This window comes from Trichosurus vulpecula, chromosome 3 (genome assembly GCF_011100635.1).
Source record: "Trichosurus vulpecula isolate mTriVul1 chromosome 3, mTriVul1.pri, whole genome shotgun sequence".
NCBI classification, from domain to species: Eukaryota; Metazoa; Chordata; class Mammalia; order Diprotodontia; family Phalangeridae; genus Trichosurus; species Trichosurus vulpecula.
Window position 1 is genome coordinate 270,716,971 of NC_050575.1, and position 16,747 is coordinate 270,733,717.

A 16,747-nucleotide genomic window follows, 5' to 3' on the forward strand; every position below is an offset into this window, starting at 1 on the left:
GGGTGGGGAGGGAAGAGGGGTGAGAATTTGGAACTCAAAGTTTTAAAAGCAGATGTTCAAAAAAAAAGTTTTTGCATGCAATTAGGAAATAAGATACACAGGCAATGGGGCATAGAAATCTATCTTGCCCTACAAGAAAGTAAGGGAAAAGGGGATGGTGGGGAGTGGGGTGACAGAAGGGAGGGCTGACTGGGGAATGGGGCAATCAGAATATATGCCATCTTGGAGTGGGAGGACAGTAGAAATGGGGAGAAAATTTGTAATTCAAACTCTTGTGAAAATCAGTGCTGAAAACTAAAAATATTAAAGAAAAAAAAACAAAATAAGGGTCTATTAAGTAACACATCACTCCACAAAGTCCTACCCTCATGTCTCTGCAGGGTGCTATGATAATTCTAGCTCCTGCAATTTCTACCATAGTAGAAAGACTTTAAGTATAGTACCAGGAAAAGACTAACAAGCCTCACTAAGTACAGAGAGATGCAACTCCAACAAATGGCCTCTTAGTCATGAACTCCCTTGTGACAATTCATTACAAAAAAAAAGAAAAAGAAAAATACAGGAGGATGTGATCTCTATTCTGTTGTTGCAGGGAAGCAGGGCAAAAAGTGCTAAGAGTCACATGATTTTTTTGTTTGGGTTTTTTTTTTGGACACATGATTTTTTGATTGTCTACAAACATTAACAATTAATAATAGTCTAAGAGTGAAATCTTTGTTCAGTGACCAACAAGTAGAAAAAAATCAGTTTTTAACATCTCACTGTAAATTAAATCAGAAGAGAGAAGGAAGTTACAGCTAAATGGAATGGCTCACAAATCCTCCTTGGGAAAGAATATTAAGGAGTTGTTGCAGTTGGTTTTATCAGGAAACCAAAGACAAAAAGAAACTTCAGTGCATGAGACATTTGGTCACCTCTTACTGCAGTGCTCATAAATATTTGTAAAATGAGTACCATGAAAATATCTATAGCTTATAAATCAACATCTGTTGAGATGAAGAGGTAGAAAAATTGGATCAGCATATACTCTGATAATTGGTAACTTCATTACAAAGGTGGGAATAGTGGAGAATGGAGAGAAATATGATGGAAATATGATGGAAAAACACAGATAGGAATAAGGAATAAGAGGCCAAAGACTCATAAGCCATATAGAAACCGCAGTCCTACATGTAATAAGTACTTTCTTCAAAAAAAGAATCAGTAAGCACTAGACATAGTGATCGAAGAGTAACATCACACACACACACACACACACACACACACACACACACACACCTGAAACTAATTATATTTTAAATGAGAAATTACTCATTACTGGTGTGGGAGTCATTTCTGAATTACCTATGTAAAGTCAGATCAATAACTTATTAGAGCAAAAAACAAAATTTCAGTAAAACAAAAAATAAGAAAAAAATGTGGTATACAATGAACGAATATCATCCTGACCTATTTAAATGAGTTATCCATGATTCTTAAAGTGATATTGTTGGAAGGACACTGAATACATACAGTAAGTTCATGTGGAAGTTTAAATGATGTCAATCAATTACCAAAAGGAGACCAAAAGAACCTAAAATGCACCTTAGTCAACAAAGACTTGATGCACATGCCAAACAAATAAATATGATAACAAAGAGCAAATCCATTTAGAATATAAACTCATTTGTAAAACCTTAAAGCGAAGAATAATGGAAGATTAAAACCACTGTCTTCTCAGTTCAAAGAAATCTTGGTAAGAATCCAAACTAAAAGTAAAGTTCTCCTATGTGCATTAGGGATGAAAATTGGAAGAGGACAAACAGAATAAAAATGGGAAAAATTTACAAAGATTTTTATAACAAACACTTTTCATGATCAAGGACAGCAGAGTACGTAGAGATGCCACCAAAGAGAAGAAAGACAGGTAGAACAGCTGGATTAGACCAAGTATACACAGAGGAGAACCATGGTGGAGGCAACATAAATGTGACAATGTTGAAGGATTGATTCATGAGGTTTTTAAAGGTGGACAGAATAACAAAGGAATGGGGAGAAAATTCCAGAACTTATTAATACCAAAAAAGTATCATTAACTGCTGACTTGTATGCCTACTATTTTATATCTATATAATTTTTATAAGAATCATCAACATAAACAATATATGCATCCTTGATAAAGTGATTCATAGGTAACAGACACCATACCTTTAACATCACTCAACTGATTCAAAGATGTAGAGAATGTAAGATCCCATTTGTGTTTATTATTTGTTGCTAATAAATGTTTTTTAATTTGGTAGAACAAAGCACTTTCTGTAAGGCTTTCTTCATACAAAGTTATCTCCCACTCATCACCAAATTTTTTCAAAATTCCCTGAAAAAAACAGAGATGATCTTATTGGTCATTCCTCTGATCGTAAATATCATATTTATGATCACTCTGGGTTTTTACCACTGTTTTAGAGGAAGTCAAATACAGCATCCAAGTTGAATGATGATTCTCTATCAATAGTAAAGTCCTCTATATACTTCAGTTTGTGGATGATATATGCTGATTGAGGAGGCAGCTAGGTGGCTCAGTGGATAGAGTACTGGGCCTGGAGTCAGGAAGAACTGAGTTCAAATCTAGCTTCACATATTCACTAGCTGTGCAACCCTGAGCGAGTCACTTAAACTCTGTTTGGTTTAATACACTGGAGAATGAAATGGCCAATTGCTCCAGTATCCTTGCCAACAAAACCCCATGGACAGTACAGTCCATGAGGTCAGGAAGAGTGGGACATGACTGAATGACTGAATAACAACAACAGCAACAACAAATGCTGGTTGAAACAAGCCTTTTAGGATCTCCACTAGCACTCAAAAGATCATCAGCTGCCCAGAGTCAGCTAGGTGGTGCAGTGGTACACCGAGCCTGGAATCAGGAAGACTTACGTTCAATTCAACTGCTTATTAGCTGAGCAAGTCACTCAATCTCTTTGTGTTTCAGTTTCCTTAACTATAAAATGGGGATAATAACAACACATACCTCACAGTGCCTGACAAAAGAGTACTTAGAAATTCCTTAATTCCTTCCTTCCTTCTCTCCCTTCTTATCTTCCTTCCTTCTCTCTTTTCTTCCTTACTTCTTTTCTTTTCTTCCCTCTTTCCCTATCTCCTTCCTTCCCTCCTTCCTTCCTTCTGAAAAAACAAATGGATGAAGAATGTCTCCTGCCCAATTTAAGGCACGTAGTTAGATGGACATTCTATAAAGCTTGTCCATCGGTATGTGTGTATAGATTTACATACATACGTGTGTGTGCGCGCGTGCACGCGCGCACGTGTGTCTTGGATAGAGAGCATGAATGGACAATGAATTGGGCACAGAATTAAATGAGAGGAGGAAAGTGGCCTGGACTACCTTCTGAAAATTGTAAAGCTATTTTAATGGTTTTTCCTAGAAACAAGAGGTCCTTTCTAAATACTACCAGTCTACTGATATGGTTAAGTCCTAGAATATGAAAGTTTCCAAAAAGTTAAAGAATGAGTATCACTGAGAAAGGAACAAGAGGGGAGCATGGCAAGTGTGACCAGACTGCAACAAACAACAACAAAGCAATCAATTTACAAGCATTTATTAAGCAGCTACTATCTGCCAAGCACTGTTTCAGGCCCTGAGCATTTGGTGTACTTCAGATATGAAAATAGGAAATGGAGTTTCATGTGTGAGGAAAAGTAAAAAGACCAGTTTGAATAGACTGCAGAGTGTATAAAGGGAAATCATATACACATAGGCAGCAAAGGTATATTGGAATCTGGTAGCAATGGGCTTTAAATGACAGGTATGAGAGCAGAAATTTAAAAATTTATAATGACATAATAGTTTCCTATCACTGCTCACCCACTTGCTAGCATATGTCACATCTTACTGTTGTCTATAGCAGCCTCAGAGAGGTGAAAAGGAAAGAACACTGGGAAGAGAAATTGAGAGACATGGGCTCCAGAGTCTGTTTTCACACTAAATAAAACTGTGACCTTCAGTAACCCAACTTCTCTAAGCCTCATTAAAATACTTAAAATATCCACCTCAAAAGTTATGACAATCAAATAATGTTTGTAAGACTTTTTAAACTAAATATTGTAGAAATGTTATTTTTTCTTCTTACAAAATTTGTTGCAAGTAATTTGTATAATATGTTTCTTATATGCTGTGTTCTTAGAAACCAGATAACTAAATTGTTAATGCTCTATGTGAAATTCAATTTTAAAAATTAAAATACTGAACATTCAATTAAATTTAAATGCCAAAAATGTATTAAATAGTAAAATAAGTAGGCTGTGAATGATACCCTGAGGAGATCTCTCTAAGTAAAGTACATAAACTTTTTAGGATAACTGTTTTATTAGCAGCTCATTGCCTGGTTTTTGGCAGTTCCAGATGGCTAAGGTTCCTGAGATAGCTGAGGTCCAAATAAGTGAATATGAATGTCTAATGCTCATTAAATATACCCACATCTTTGAATTTTTAAACCTCCTGTACTCTTGTCCTACCATACAGAAGTAAAATAATTCTTTCATTTAAAAAAAAGTGCATCTTTTTCCCTTTCTATATTAAAACCAAATACGGACATGTCTAGTCAATATAAAAAGCACTCTCTTCACAACAGCAAAGAGAAGTGAAAGAGGATAAACAGCCATCTTAAAACATACCCACTGAAGTGAAAGTGAGTACAAGAGCAATCTGTTTGCATTTACTGCTGACCTGAAGAAAACCTATTTAGTATGGATCTACCTTAATACAGTTTTATTTAGCTTAATTCACTTTATGAAGACAAAAAGCAAGAGTACTCAACATTACTTGTAAGAAAATTAAGTGTAAAAAAAGAAAGATATAGTAGTACTGAAATAGCAAAGTTAAAACATTATTTGGGCTAGACATTCAAATCATTCTAATGAACATTCATCAAAAGTCTAATTTTAATAAATCATAAATTTTTTGTTGTACCCTTAGTTTTCAGAAAAAAATAGATTAAAAATAAATGTATTTTATTGTTATCTCTAATTTGATCCTGTTCATTAGTATATGACATTTAAAAATATATTTCCAATGTGTGTTTGGGTAAAATACTTTACTGAGATTGTCCAAAATTCAATAAATTTTAACTTATAACTTCAGGAACTTTTCTCTAAAGCAGAGTAGGAAAAAGTGATTCTGCAGTGCTGCCGCCACAGCTTAGGCACTAAAGAGGAAGTCCAGCTCCTCAGCAAATGGTACAAAGCAACATGAAAAAAAAAAATCAAGGAGAGTCAACTTTTGTTGTTAGAACTCAGTAAACCCTTTTCCAAACTCAAAAAGCCACTTTAAATTCTGGGGTCAAACTTCAGAAACTTTTTAATTTGAAAATCAAAACATCAAAAATGAGAACCTGGTAATGTCATAAACATCTATGTAAACAAGCACAAGGACAAAAATGAACACTGATCTCAATTCTGTCTTCATTCCACAATATTCAATTCTATCCAGAGCTATATCAAGTACACAAGATGTTCCAAGATCAGAGAACAAAGCGGGTCTTCCTCTCACAGGCACGCTATTGCTGATTTGTAAACGAATAGCATCAGCCCTCATTGGATAAGAAAAACCTTCAAATATTGCATGCATTAAAGACCAAAGGCTAAAGGAAAGTCAAGCAGAACAAAGCAATTACCAGGGAGGAATCCTGCCAGCAGAGAGTTTTCCCTTCTGCCCTTCACACAACAATCTATTTGCAACTGAAACTGGATTCTTGATTCCTGAAAAGAAAATCAGCAGAAAATGGAGATGGTATTCTGTGGTATTTGATAGAACAGTTTTAGAAACCTTAAAAAAAGTTTTTCTTCTTATTAAAAAAACTTACTATCACGATAATAATATTCAATATTTAATAAAATTCAAATAAACAAACATTGAACACCTACTATTTAGAAAAAAACAGTCAAAAAAAGAATAAGCACAAGAGTAAATTTTTTGTATTTACTGTTATTAAAACTGTTGAATTTACAACACTACTAATGGTACTGAAATTCTTTTATCTACTTTTTTCCTGGTTTTATCTCCCACTATTCAAGTTATCGAAGGAGACAAAAATAAGATAAAAAGTCAGATAACTTTGATTCCACTATCAAATGATTCCAGGATAGAATGGAATAAAAAGAATTTTATGTTTGGTAATTTCTCCCCGAAAACAAAAAACAAAAAACTTCTAAGCGTAGAAGCAGAATTCTTATGATAAATCTACTTAGAGATGCCCATGAATACTGATGACATCAAGTTTACACTGCAGGTGAAAATGGATATACATAGAAATACAACTTAATACAAATGTACCACCGCAAGATGTTTAAGATCATACCCACAAAATAGCAGTGAAAAGGATAAGTCCCTTCCAAATATTTTTTTTCAAATCACATGCAACAGTACATGCCAAAATGGAGTCATCTATGGCTCATGTACTAATTCTCAGGGTGTTCCCAAAGGATAAAAAAGGTAGATAACAGCTAAAAATATAATGATTAATCTAAAGGGAAAATAATAGCTGGGTGGCAGGTTGATGTGAAGGAGATGCTAAATGGAACCTGAAAATATTAATACAAGGAACACCATGTAAAGTATATTAAAAATCAAAATAAGCTCTTTAACTTTATTTACAGTCAAAAAGTCAGATATTCAGTTAAACCCCAAAATATTTCTTAACAAACCACTCTGTGTAATGAAAAATACTCACATACTTACATTACTATAGTCCATATCCAAGTCTCCATGATATTTATTTTAATAATATTTGTAAAGAACTAATCTGGAATTTTATAGGAAGCATTATGACAAGAATTAAGTCATAAATTGCTTGACCATTTTCATGTAAAATTTTATACTTAATATTTTATGCTATAAATAAAGTAAGAAAAAACTATTATTAGAAATACTCCAATAACTGAGGAAAGAATGGATTATGTCTTTAGGAAACAAGATTATTTGTTTTTTTTTTAATTTAAGTTTCTTGAGAATTAAGTACTAAGTTATAGCATTTAATTAGGAATTAAGTATTTTCATCACAAGATAAAGTAATCACTTTTGCACTAGCATTAACATACCACTCAGTGCTCCAACCGCTCCAAAATTTAAGGACTTTCCATCCATAATGCTGGCATCACATTCTATCTCACCCAAAAGGTTTAAATTGGAACCCATTCCTGCATTTGTAAAAGGGGAATCCTAAAAATACAGAAAAAAAATGTATATACATATACCAATTACAATGTACAACATACCAAGTGTAATGGCATAATGGAAGGAACTCTTGACAGAGTTAGGAGGCCTGGATTCTAGTCCTGATACTGTCACTAATGAACTACATGTCTTTGAGCAACTCAATCTCTCCAGACCTATATTTCTTTAGCTATAAAATGTGGGACTGGACCAGACAATGTCTAAGTTTCTCTTTCAGCTCTACAACCCACTGATTTCTAAGTAATGTTAACAATGAAATTTAAGTATAAACAAGTGAATTACATGAAGCAAAATAAAAATACACTCTGTAGGTAAAGAAGGTCAATAGTCATAGAAATCTTGAAGTAATGTCCAAAGAAGGATTCAGATTCAACATAAGTAGGCATTCCCACTTATTTCTTGGTTTTGTGGGGATTAAATATATAATGTTAAATATAAAACTACTTTCCAGCCAGTGAAAAAGTGGGTAAAGGTTTACCATTTTAATCCTTACCATGAAGTAAACAGCAGGCCCTGGAAGATATTACCAATTTCCAGGGGTCAGTTAGTTCTTACAGTGATATGGTACTTTACCAGACCTGAAGAGTATAATCCAGTACAGAAATATATTAGAGACTATGATGTGGACTTGGTTCACTTCAAGCTTGGAGGCATTTTTATATAATGACTGTGCTACAGAATCAGTCTAGAAGTTTGCTTCTGCTTTAAGATGAACCTAAGACCAATTCCATCTAGGATTCAGGATTTAGTAAAATATAATCTTCTTGAGGACAAGTTTCTTATTTCTGTATTGCATCCTAGTGCCTGGCATGTTTTAAGTACTTAATAAATAATCATTGATTGATCTGCCCCCAAGAAAATCAAAGAAAGGACAGCAGTGTTCATCAATAATAAATAAACAAAAATGTATTAAGCACTTGTTATATGCCAGGCACTGCGTGCAAAGCACTGAGGAAAGAAATACAAAAGTCAAGCAGTCCCTGATCGTAGGGAATTTACATTCTAATTGGACATAACAAGAATATATTCAAGATGAAGACAAGGTGGATTGGAGAATGTACTAGCAGGTCGGGAGAAAGTGCTGGATTAAGAGTAAGTAAGGCACGCTGGGAAAGCCATAACCCCTCAGCTTCCTCATTGTAAAATGGGAATAATGATACGTCACTACCTATCTATCTCATAGAACTGAGAAAATATTGTCACCCTTTAGAAACGTAAGTAAACGTAAATGCATTATTATTATTAGATATTTTGATGAATCTGTGGTCTCACAGAAATGGATCTAACCCAGAATTTCTTCATCTTCCTTGCAGAATATAAATGAAGTAAAGCAGAACCCAGGACCACTACAGAACTGGAACCATATATCAGAGAGAAGGAAATTAATCTGGAGGAAATACTTTGCCCGAGCATTTTTTCATCAGTAGTAGTAGTTTACAAACCTCACAGGGGATCACAGAGAACCCTTGAAAAAGACCACCAATGTGTTTTGGGGAACTACCACTGAAACTATTATTCTATTCAGTGATTTGAAAAGATGTCAAAATTATATTTTGGAAATAATCATTCATAAATACTAGTCAAGAGTTTGAATATTCTGCAATGCAGACCTCAAATATTTCACCCCAAAGTAGCAACAAATCTTTATAAGAGACACGTATCAACATAAATATTCAATCAAAAAGTATCTATTAAGCACCCAATATGTATGCACCATTGCGGGGCAACATAAAGGCAAGTCCCTGCCCAGTAGAGGCTGACAATCTAATTAGGTAGGTAAAATATTTATATATAAGTTAAAAAACTAAATAACAATAAAAACATTTAATAAGATGACTATAAGAAGAAACTGGCTCCTGGAATCACTATTTTGTAATCTTATCTCACATAAAATATTATACAAAAATGGAGACAATAGTAATACAGGAATTTAGAGAAAGGATAAATTACTAGAGTCTAGAGCAAAACAGAAAGGCTTTAGTACTGGAAATAGTCATGAAAAATAGATCCATAAGCAGAGTAGTGAAAAGAAGATAATTTTAGGTAGAAGAAACAACACAAGCAAAAGCACCATCTGGGAAAGTACAGAGCATGTCCCAGAGAAAAACAGACCAAAGTGAATAAAGTAGAGAGAAGTAAAAGATAAGACCAGAAAAGTTGGCTGGGAGCAGATTATAGGAAACCATGAATACTGAATTAAGGACTATGGACTTTATTTGGCAGAGGAGAGGCATTACAACATTTGTCAGCAATTCTATTCAACAAACATGTATTAAACATCTCCTACATATGTGGCATGGTCCTAAGGATACAAAGACAACTAAACATCCCTGCATCAGGTTAGCAACCATGATCTCAGACAAAGTAAAAAGACTGAATTAAAGAGATAACCAGGAAAACTAAAGTTTGCTGAAAGATATCATAGACAATGGAGTAATATCAAAAAATTTACAGCAAATTTCTCTGACAAAGGCTTCATTTGAAAATATATACTGAGTATAGAACTGAGTCAAATTTATAAAAAATAAGAGACATTCCCCAATTGATAGATGGTCAAAAGATATTAACAGGCAGTTTTCAGAAGAAGAAATCAAAGCTCTTTTTAGTCATATGAAAAAATGCTCTATATCACTCCTGTTTAGAGAAATGCAAATTAAAACAACTCTGAGGTACCACCTCACACCTATCAGAAATGACAAAAACTGTAGGGGATAAGGAAAAATAGGTACACTAATGAACTGCTGGTGAAGTAGTAAACTGGTCCAACCATTCTGGAGAACAATTTGAAACTATGACTAAAAAGCTATCAAACTGTGCATACCCTTTGGCCCAGCAATACCACTACTAGGTCTGTAGCCCCAAAGAAATCAAAGAAAAAGGAAAAGCACCTATATGCACAAAAATATGTATAGCAACTCTTTTTGTGGTAGCAAAGAACTGGAAATTAAAGGGATTCTCATCAATAGAGAAATGGCTGAATAAGTTGATTTTTATGGAAATACTATTATGCTATAAGAAATGCGGAGGAGGTGGTTTCAGAAAAATATAGCAAGAACTATATGAACTGATGCAAATTCAAGTGAGAAAACCAGGAGATCATTGTGTCCAGTAACAGCAATGTTGTAATGATGATCAATTGTGAAAAATTTGACTACTTTGATCAATACAGTGATCCAAGATAATTCCAAAGGGCTCATGAAGAAAAAACACTATCCACCTCCAGAGAGAGAAGTGATGAACTCTGAGTGTAAATTGAAGCATAATTTTCCCACTTTATTTTTCTGGGTTTTTAAAAAAAATATGGACAATACGAAAATGTTTTGTATTCATATACATAATTGATATAATGCTTGCTTCTCAGTGGGAGTAAGGGGATAGGAGGAAATCAGAGATTTTGGAACTCAAAATTTAAAATGAAAAGAATGTTAAAAAGAAGTAAATAATAAATTAAAAATTAAAAAATAAAAGATCCCTGCCTCCAAAAGCAGTGACAGGATGAAAAGGGTTTAGGAATATTAATCAATGTGTACAGAATGGATTAAAAGGAGAATGTAAAGGAATAAGATAAGAGGATATGGAAATAACTAAGGCATAAAGTGATCAAAACTGAAATAAGCAGTACTTTTTGAGGAGCAAAGAACTGAAAACCAACTAAATGGGAACCAACTAAACAAAAAGTGGCATATTAATGTAATGGAACAACATCATGCTATATGAAAAAGAAAAAAGGTATGGAATCAGAGAAATATGGGAAGACCTGCATGAAATGATGCTGACTGAAACAAGCATATTGAGGACAATTAATACAATGACTATAACTTTCTAAAGAAAAACAATCTTGAAATATGTAAGAATTCTGATCAATGAAATGACCAAGCTTGACTCCAGAGAACCAATGAAATACATTCCCCATCTTTTGAACAAGAGGTGTTAGATTCAAGATGCAGTATGAGACATACCTTTTCAGCAATGGTCAGTGTGTGGATTTATTTTTGATTGTTATCTGTTACTAGGAAAGGGTTTTGTTTTGATTTGGGGAGATTTAAAAGGAAAAAAAGAACAGAGATGGTGAAATCTCCAAATTTTAATAAGCATTAAATAGGGTTGTTTTTTTTTTTTTAATGAACAGAAGAGAACAGGAAGAAGTTCAGGGACAGCAGAACAGCTTTTGAACTAAGGTACTGAATATATTACATATATATAATTATTTATTTTAAACAAGCTGTAAATAGGAGAGATTGGTGGATTTATATACAACCCTCTGTTTCTGTTCTTTGTATACAGAAATGTTTGTGCTTATCATTGTTTGATAAGTTCAAAATTTTAAAAAATGAAATTTAAAAAAATGAGTATGCTGGTAGAAATAAGTATTAAAAACAAGTGTAGGGGAAATATTCTAAAGGAAAAATGCAATAGGACCTAGTAATTGAACTTAATGAGGGAAAAGGAGAAATCAAAGAAAATTCCAAGTTTTGAGCCTAAGTACCTGGGCAAATAAAGGCACCAATAAACAATCTAAAATTAAAATTATCAGTTAAGCAAACCTAAACTTTTGATTTGCTAATAGAATATGGCACACTTTTACGAATGATGTGCACCTCAATGGAAATGCTATAAAATAAATAAATATTTGATCATAACTAAAGAAACAGAGAATTCCTTTAGTAATATTTAGTTTCTTCATGATATAACCACACCTCATGATTATCTAAGGATAAAAAGACAACCCTTGGTGAAAATTAACAGATGTTAAGCAAGTTTTCAGAGGATAAGGTTTTAGAAAATGAGATTCCTTGTCAGGAAGAATGGTTTAGAGATAAGAGAAATGAACTTGAGAATTTAACCTTCAAAGGCAAATTCAAAGCCCACCTTTCACTTACTAGCTGCCTGATCACCAGCAAGTTATTTAACCTCTCCATGGCTGTTTCTTCATTTGCTAAATGGGGATAATATCTGGAGTACTTATTGGGTGAATCAGATGAATTAATGTACATAAAGTGTTTTAAAACAGAAAAGCACCATGTTGGTCATTATTTTTGAGGAGCAAATTACAAAAATGAGATAGCAAGGACAAGAAGGTAACAATCTGCCACTATCCAAATATGAAGCAAAAAAATTTCTACTGATCTGTGTATAATAAACCAAGGCAAATATCTCACTGTTAACTATAACCTATCCTAAACTGTGTAATGTTCCTTGCTATAAATGTAAAATAATAACTGTTTTCAAACCTATAAGCTATTATATTTCTAGAGATTTATTATACAACTTCTGCCAACGTCACTTACAGATGTAAACAATTTGGCTTTCAGTGATGAATACAAACTAGAATGCACATTGTAAAGTTGTTCTTATATAAAATTACTTATGCTTGCTCACTTTCCAGTAAGACTTTGAGAGGAAACTATTATGTCAATATTTATACCATCTCACTCAAGTACAAAGATGCCAAATATTAACTAAATCTAACACATTTTTAATAAAACTGTTTATTAAAAATTAAATAGAATAAGACAGAAACAATCATTTTAATTAGCAGGTAGAATTCTGGATTGGAGTCAGGAAATTTTCGAATCCTGCTGCTAACGTTTAACAGGTATGTATCCACACCCAATCACATAACCTCTCTAATCTTTAGTTATTTCCCATTTGTAAATTGGAGATAACAATAACACCTATAGTACCTATTATCACATAGCTGTTATGAGGTTCAAACTAGATAAAATATGTAAAGCACACTGAAAAGTATAAAGCTTGAGCTGACACCTAAGATGATTAATAACAATCATTTGGAGCAACTCCTACCAAAAACTTTCTTCAAAAAATGGAGTTAAAGACAAAACAAAGAACTTTTTTAGGGAGTCTACTTCAGTAAATATCTTCTCAACAAAGATAAAATAGGTTACCTACTGTCAATCTCTATATTAGCTTTTTCACTAGACCATTTGATAATGTTGTACACTTTCTACATCATGGATGAAGCCTTATCTGACATCAATGCTACTAGGATTTCTCCTTTAATTTTAAAATAAATTTTAATAGAGAAGAGAGATCCTACCAAGCTGTCCTACTAGGCAGAAAAAAATATCACTTTTAAATTTTCAGGTCTACTTCTTACAATGAAACTTTCAGACAACTGAAACTGGAGGGTTTTTAATTTGAAGTTTTCACATTCATCTAGGTTAGGAAGGACATCGAACAACTATCAGTAACTATACAATTAGATAATTTAAATACCAGACAGCAGGCACTCACCAGAAAAGTCATTTAGTTGGTCAGATGTCATTTACTCCCTCTTTCTTTGACAAGAATCCCTTGGTGGATTGTTAGACACAACTTGGAATCCATTAGGATGTAAAAATTAATTCTGAAGGGCCCTATGACCCAAACTGCCAAATGTCTTATAAATAATTTTCCTTTATCTGTGTCCAACCCATGTTGCTTGAACTAACACAACGTCCAAGACGCCAGAAGTTTTTGGTATGCCAGGGTGGAATGTACAATTGTAGAAAGAAACCGTATCAGCTAAAAAACTTTCACAGAATCACAGTTCACACAGGTTATTCCTAATTGGCTGGCACTTTCAGGCTATCAGCACTCACACAATTTCAAGGTTAGAATTATGTGAGAACACTGGAAAGGCTACTCCCTTGCCTTAAAAGGCAGTAATAGACAGAGTGTGAGGCTTTGAATCAAGAAGAACTGAGAGTGAATTCAACTTCTGACACTTCTTAGCTGTGTAAGTGTGAACAAGTCATTTAACTCCTCTGAGCCTCAGCCTCCTCCTCTATAAAACGGGGATAATAATACCTGTGGTATCTACCTTACAAGGTTGTTTTGAGGATCAAATGGCATGTATTTAAAACATTTTGCAAATTTTAAAGTGATATGTAAATGCCAGTTACTATTATCATGGCCTTTAGACTACAAACCAACCTGCTCTGCACAACTGAAAATCAACCCTATGTTTCATGGCTTCCAGAGATATATTCTCCCTTCACATCACTATTGCAAGGTTTAAAAATCTACTGCTCTCTTTAAGGAAAGTGGGTTGCCACTTTCATTTAACATTTTAACCTAAATCTTTCATGCTAAAAGTTAAACTCCACTTCTCTTATTCTGTCCTTAATGAAGATAAAGAACAGCTGATTACAGGCAGTGTACAATAACAAACATGACAGAATAAAATTATGGTACTCTCTCCCATCACGCTTGCTATAGTGCCTTTCCTCCCAGGTTCTTCCTTTTACCTTGTCCCTTATTTCTCTGGTTGCCTTGTTAACTCTATGTGAGTTTTCCATACCCCTTAGAACTAAACTAATAGAAGTATGATTACAATCACTGAGTATTCATCATACCTTTCCTATTTGGCAGAATAACATTCACTTCAAAAGCTATGGTGAGAGGGCCCAGGTATACAAAAAGCACACCATCTGATTGTAACAAGCTGGATCTGAACAGCAAAGCAAACAAAAGGTGCATGACGCATTGAACTAAGTGTAGGAAAATAATCAAGATATCGAGGTTCAAATTCCATATTTTATGCACTGATGTTTCTGCAATCCTGGACAAATCACTTTAACCCTCAAAGACTTAGTGTTCACAGCATTAAGTGTTGATGTACAACCTATTTCACAGGTTTGTTATAAGTAAAGTACTTTGACCACATGTAACAGAGCGCTACAGAAGCATGTGGATTTATGATTATGGACTGGTATTAAGAGGCTCCCCAGTATATTGCTAAGGAAATTCCATAAAAGGATCAATACTACATTGCTGTACTCTTTAAAGGCAAGTGACATAAGAAAGAAATGTGACATCAGCTCCTTCAATATTTCATTTAATGGAATTGTAATTTCATCAGTGAAGATATCTCCACTAAGGCAGATTGCAACCATCTTCAACTTAAAATAGCTAGTCTTAAGAATTCTTGTTGCCAAAAAAAATTGATCACTCTAAAGACAAGGTACTGGTAGTGCTCTCCAAATTTCACTAAGCTGGTTTTTAGTCAGTCGGTCAACAAGTAATTTTTATTAAGCACTTACTATGTGCCAGGCACTGTACTCAGCAGTAAGGATACAAAGAAAGGCAAAAACCTAGTCCCTATCCTCAAGAAGATCACATTTTAATGGGGGAGACAACCTGTAAACAACTGTCTACATACATGTTATATACAGGGTAAATGGAAGGTGATCCCAGAGGAAAGGCAATAGTACTGTGGGAGACAGGAGGAATAGAAACAGCCTCTTGAAAAAGTGAGATTTTAGCTGAGTCTTTAAAGACACCAGGGAATTCTCAGGTGGAAATGAGGAGGCAGAGCACTCCAGCCATGGGGGGACAATCAGTGAACAGACATGTAGTCAGGAGGTGGAGTATTGTATATGAGGAATAAGAAGTAAGCCAAGGTGATTGGATCATAAAGTATAAGAAAGGAGTAAAATGTAAGACTAGAAAGATAGAAGGGGCCAGATTGTGAAGGGTTTTATAGGCCAATCAGAAGATTTTATATTTAATTCTGGAATATAGAGTGAGTGGAGTATTGAGCACAGAGGTGACATGATCAGACTTGCCCCTTAGTGAAAATGAATGATATGCTCAGACCTGCACCTCAGGAAAGATACTTTGATAACTGAGTGGAGGATGGATTGGCGAAGCAACGAGACCAACCAGAAGACTATGGCAATAGTCCAGATATGAGATAATGAAGGTCTGCACAGGGTGGTGGATGTATGAATGGAAAGAAAGAGAACCGTAGCAGTGGTGATGTGAAGGCAGAAACAAGACTTGACAAAAGACTGGACGAGACAACAGACACAGTCTATCATCTTGGCCGCACTTAAAAGACTTTCTACGTTGACATAATCTTCAAGAACCACAAGCAAGACATAAGACATTTGAGTACTTTCATGAAGGATGAGAGTAAGAGATGGGTTAAAATGAAAATAAACAAGCTGTAGTAGTGCTCCTGGGCAGCTAGGCGGCACAGTGAATAGAGCACAGGGCCTGGAGTCAGCACCCAGCCTGAGCTCAAATATGCCCTCTGACATTTAATAACTACGGGACCCTGGGCAAGGCACTTCAGCCATTTTGCCTCTGTTTCTGCATCTGTAAAATGAGATGGAGAAGGAAACAGCAAATGACTCCAGTATCTCTGCCATGAAACTCCAAATGGGGTCACAAAGAGTTGGACACAGCTGAAAAACAACCGAACAACAACCAAAATAGTGCTAATAGAGGAATCATAAGGCAAACAACCGTGAGCTTAGAGCCCAGATACCAACTGAGAAAACCTGAGCTGGAGGTGAAACAAATGTGAACAAAGGAGAAAAAAAAAAGCAACATAATTTACAGGATAAAAATGTTTCTATAAATCACAGTAAGACTCATATAACTGTTTGTACAGCTATGTTTTTTGCTTGTTTGAGTCAGTAAAAAATAAATAAAAATAGGATTGGTACTTGGTTCGGGATAAAGAGAAATTAGTTCAGGGCTCCTTTTAGTTGGAATCTTTGCTTTATT

At 34.5% G+C, this 16,747-nt stretch overlaps 1 protein-coding gene across 2 annotated transcripts in view; it reads right to left on the reverse strand.

Moving 5' to 3' along the window:
• TASP1 (taspase 1) overlaps positions 1 to 16,747 on the reverse strand; it is a 286,585-nt gene that overhangs the window by 246,932 nt on the left and 22,906 nt on the right. For both annotated transcript variants that reach the window (XM_036748085.1, XM_036748086.1), the window contains exons 4-5: positions 7,093 to 7,213; positions 5,670 to 5,754 (exon numbers count right to left, since the gene is read on the reverse strand). In XM_036748085.1, coding sequence (XP_036603980.1) covers positions 5,670 to 5,754; positions 7,093 to 7,213 — 206 coding nt within the window. The remainder of the gene's footprint in view (positions 1 to 5,669; positions 5,755 to 7,092; positions 7,214 to 16,747) is intronic.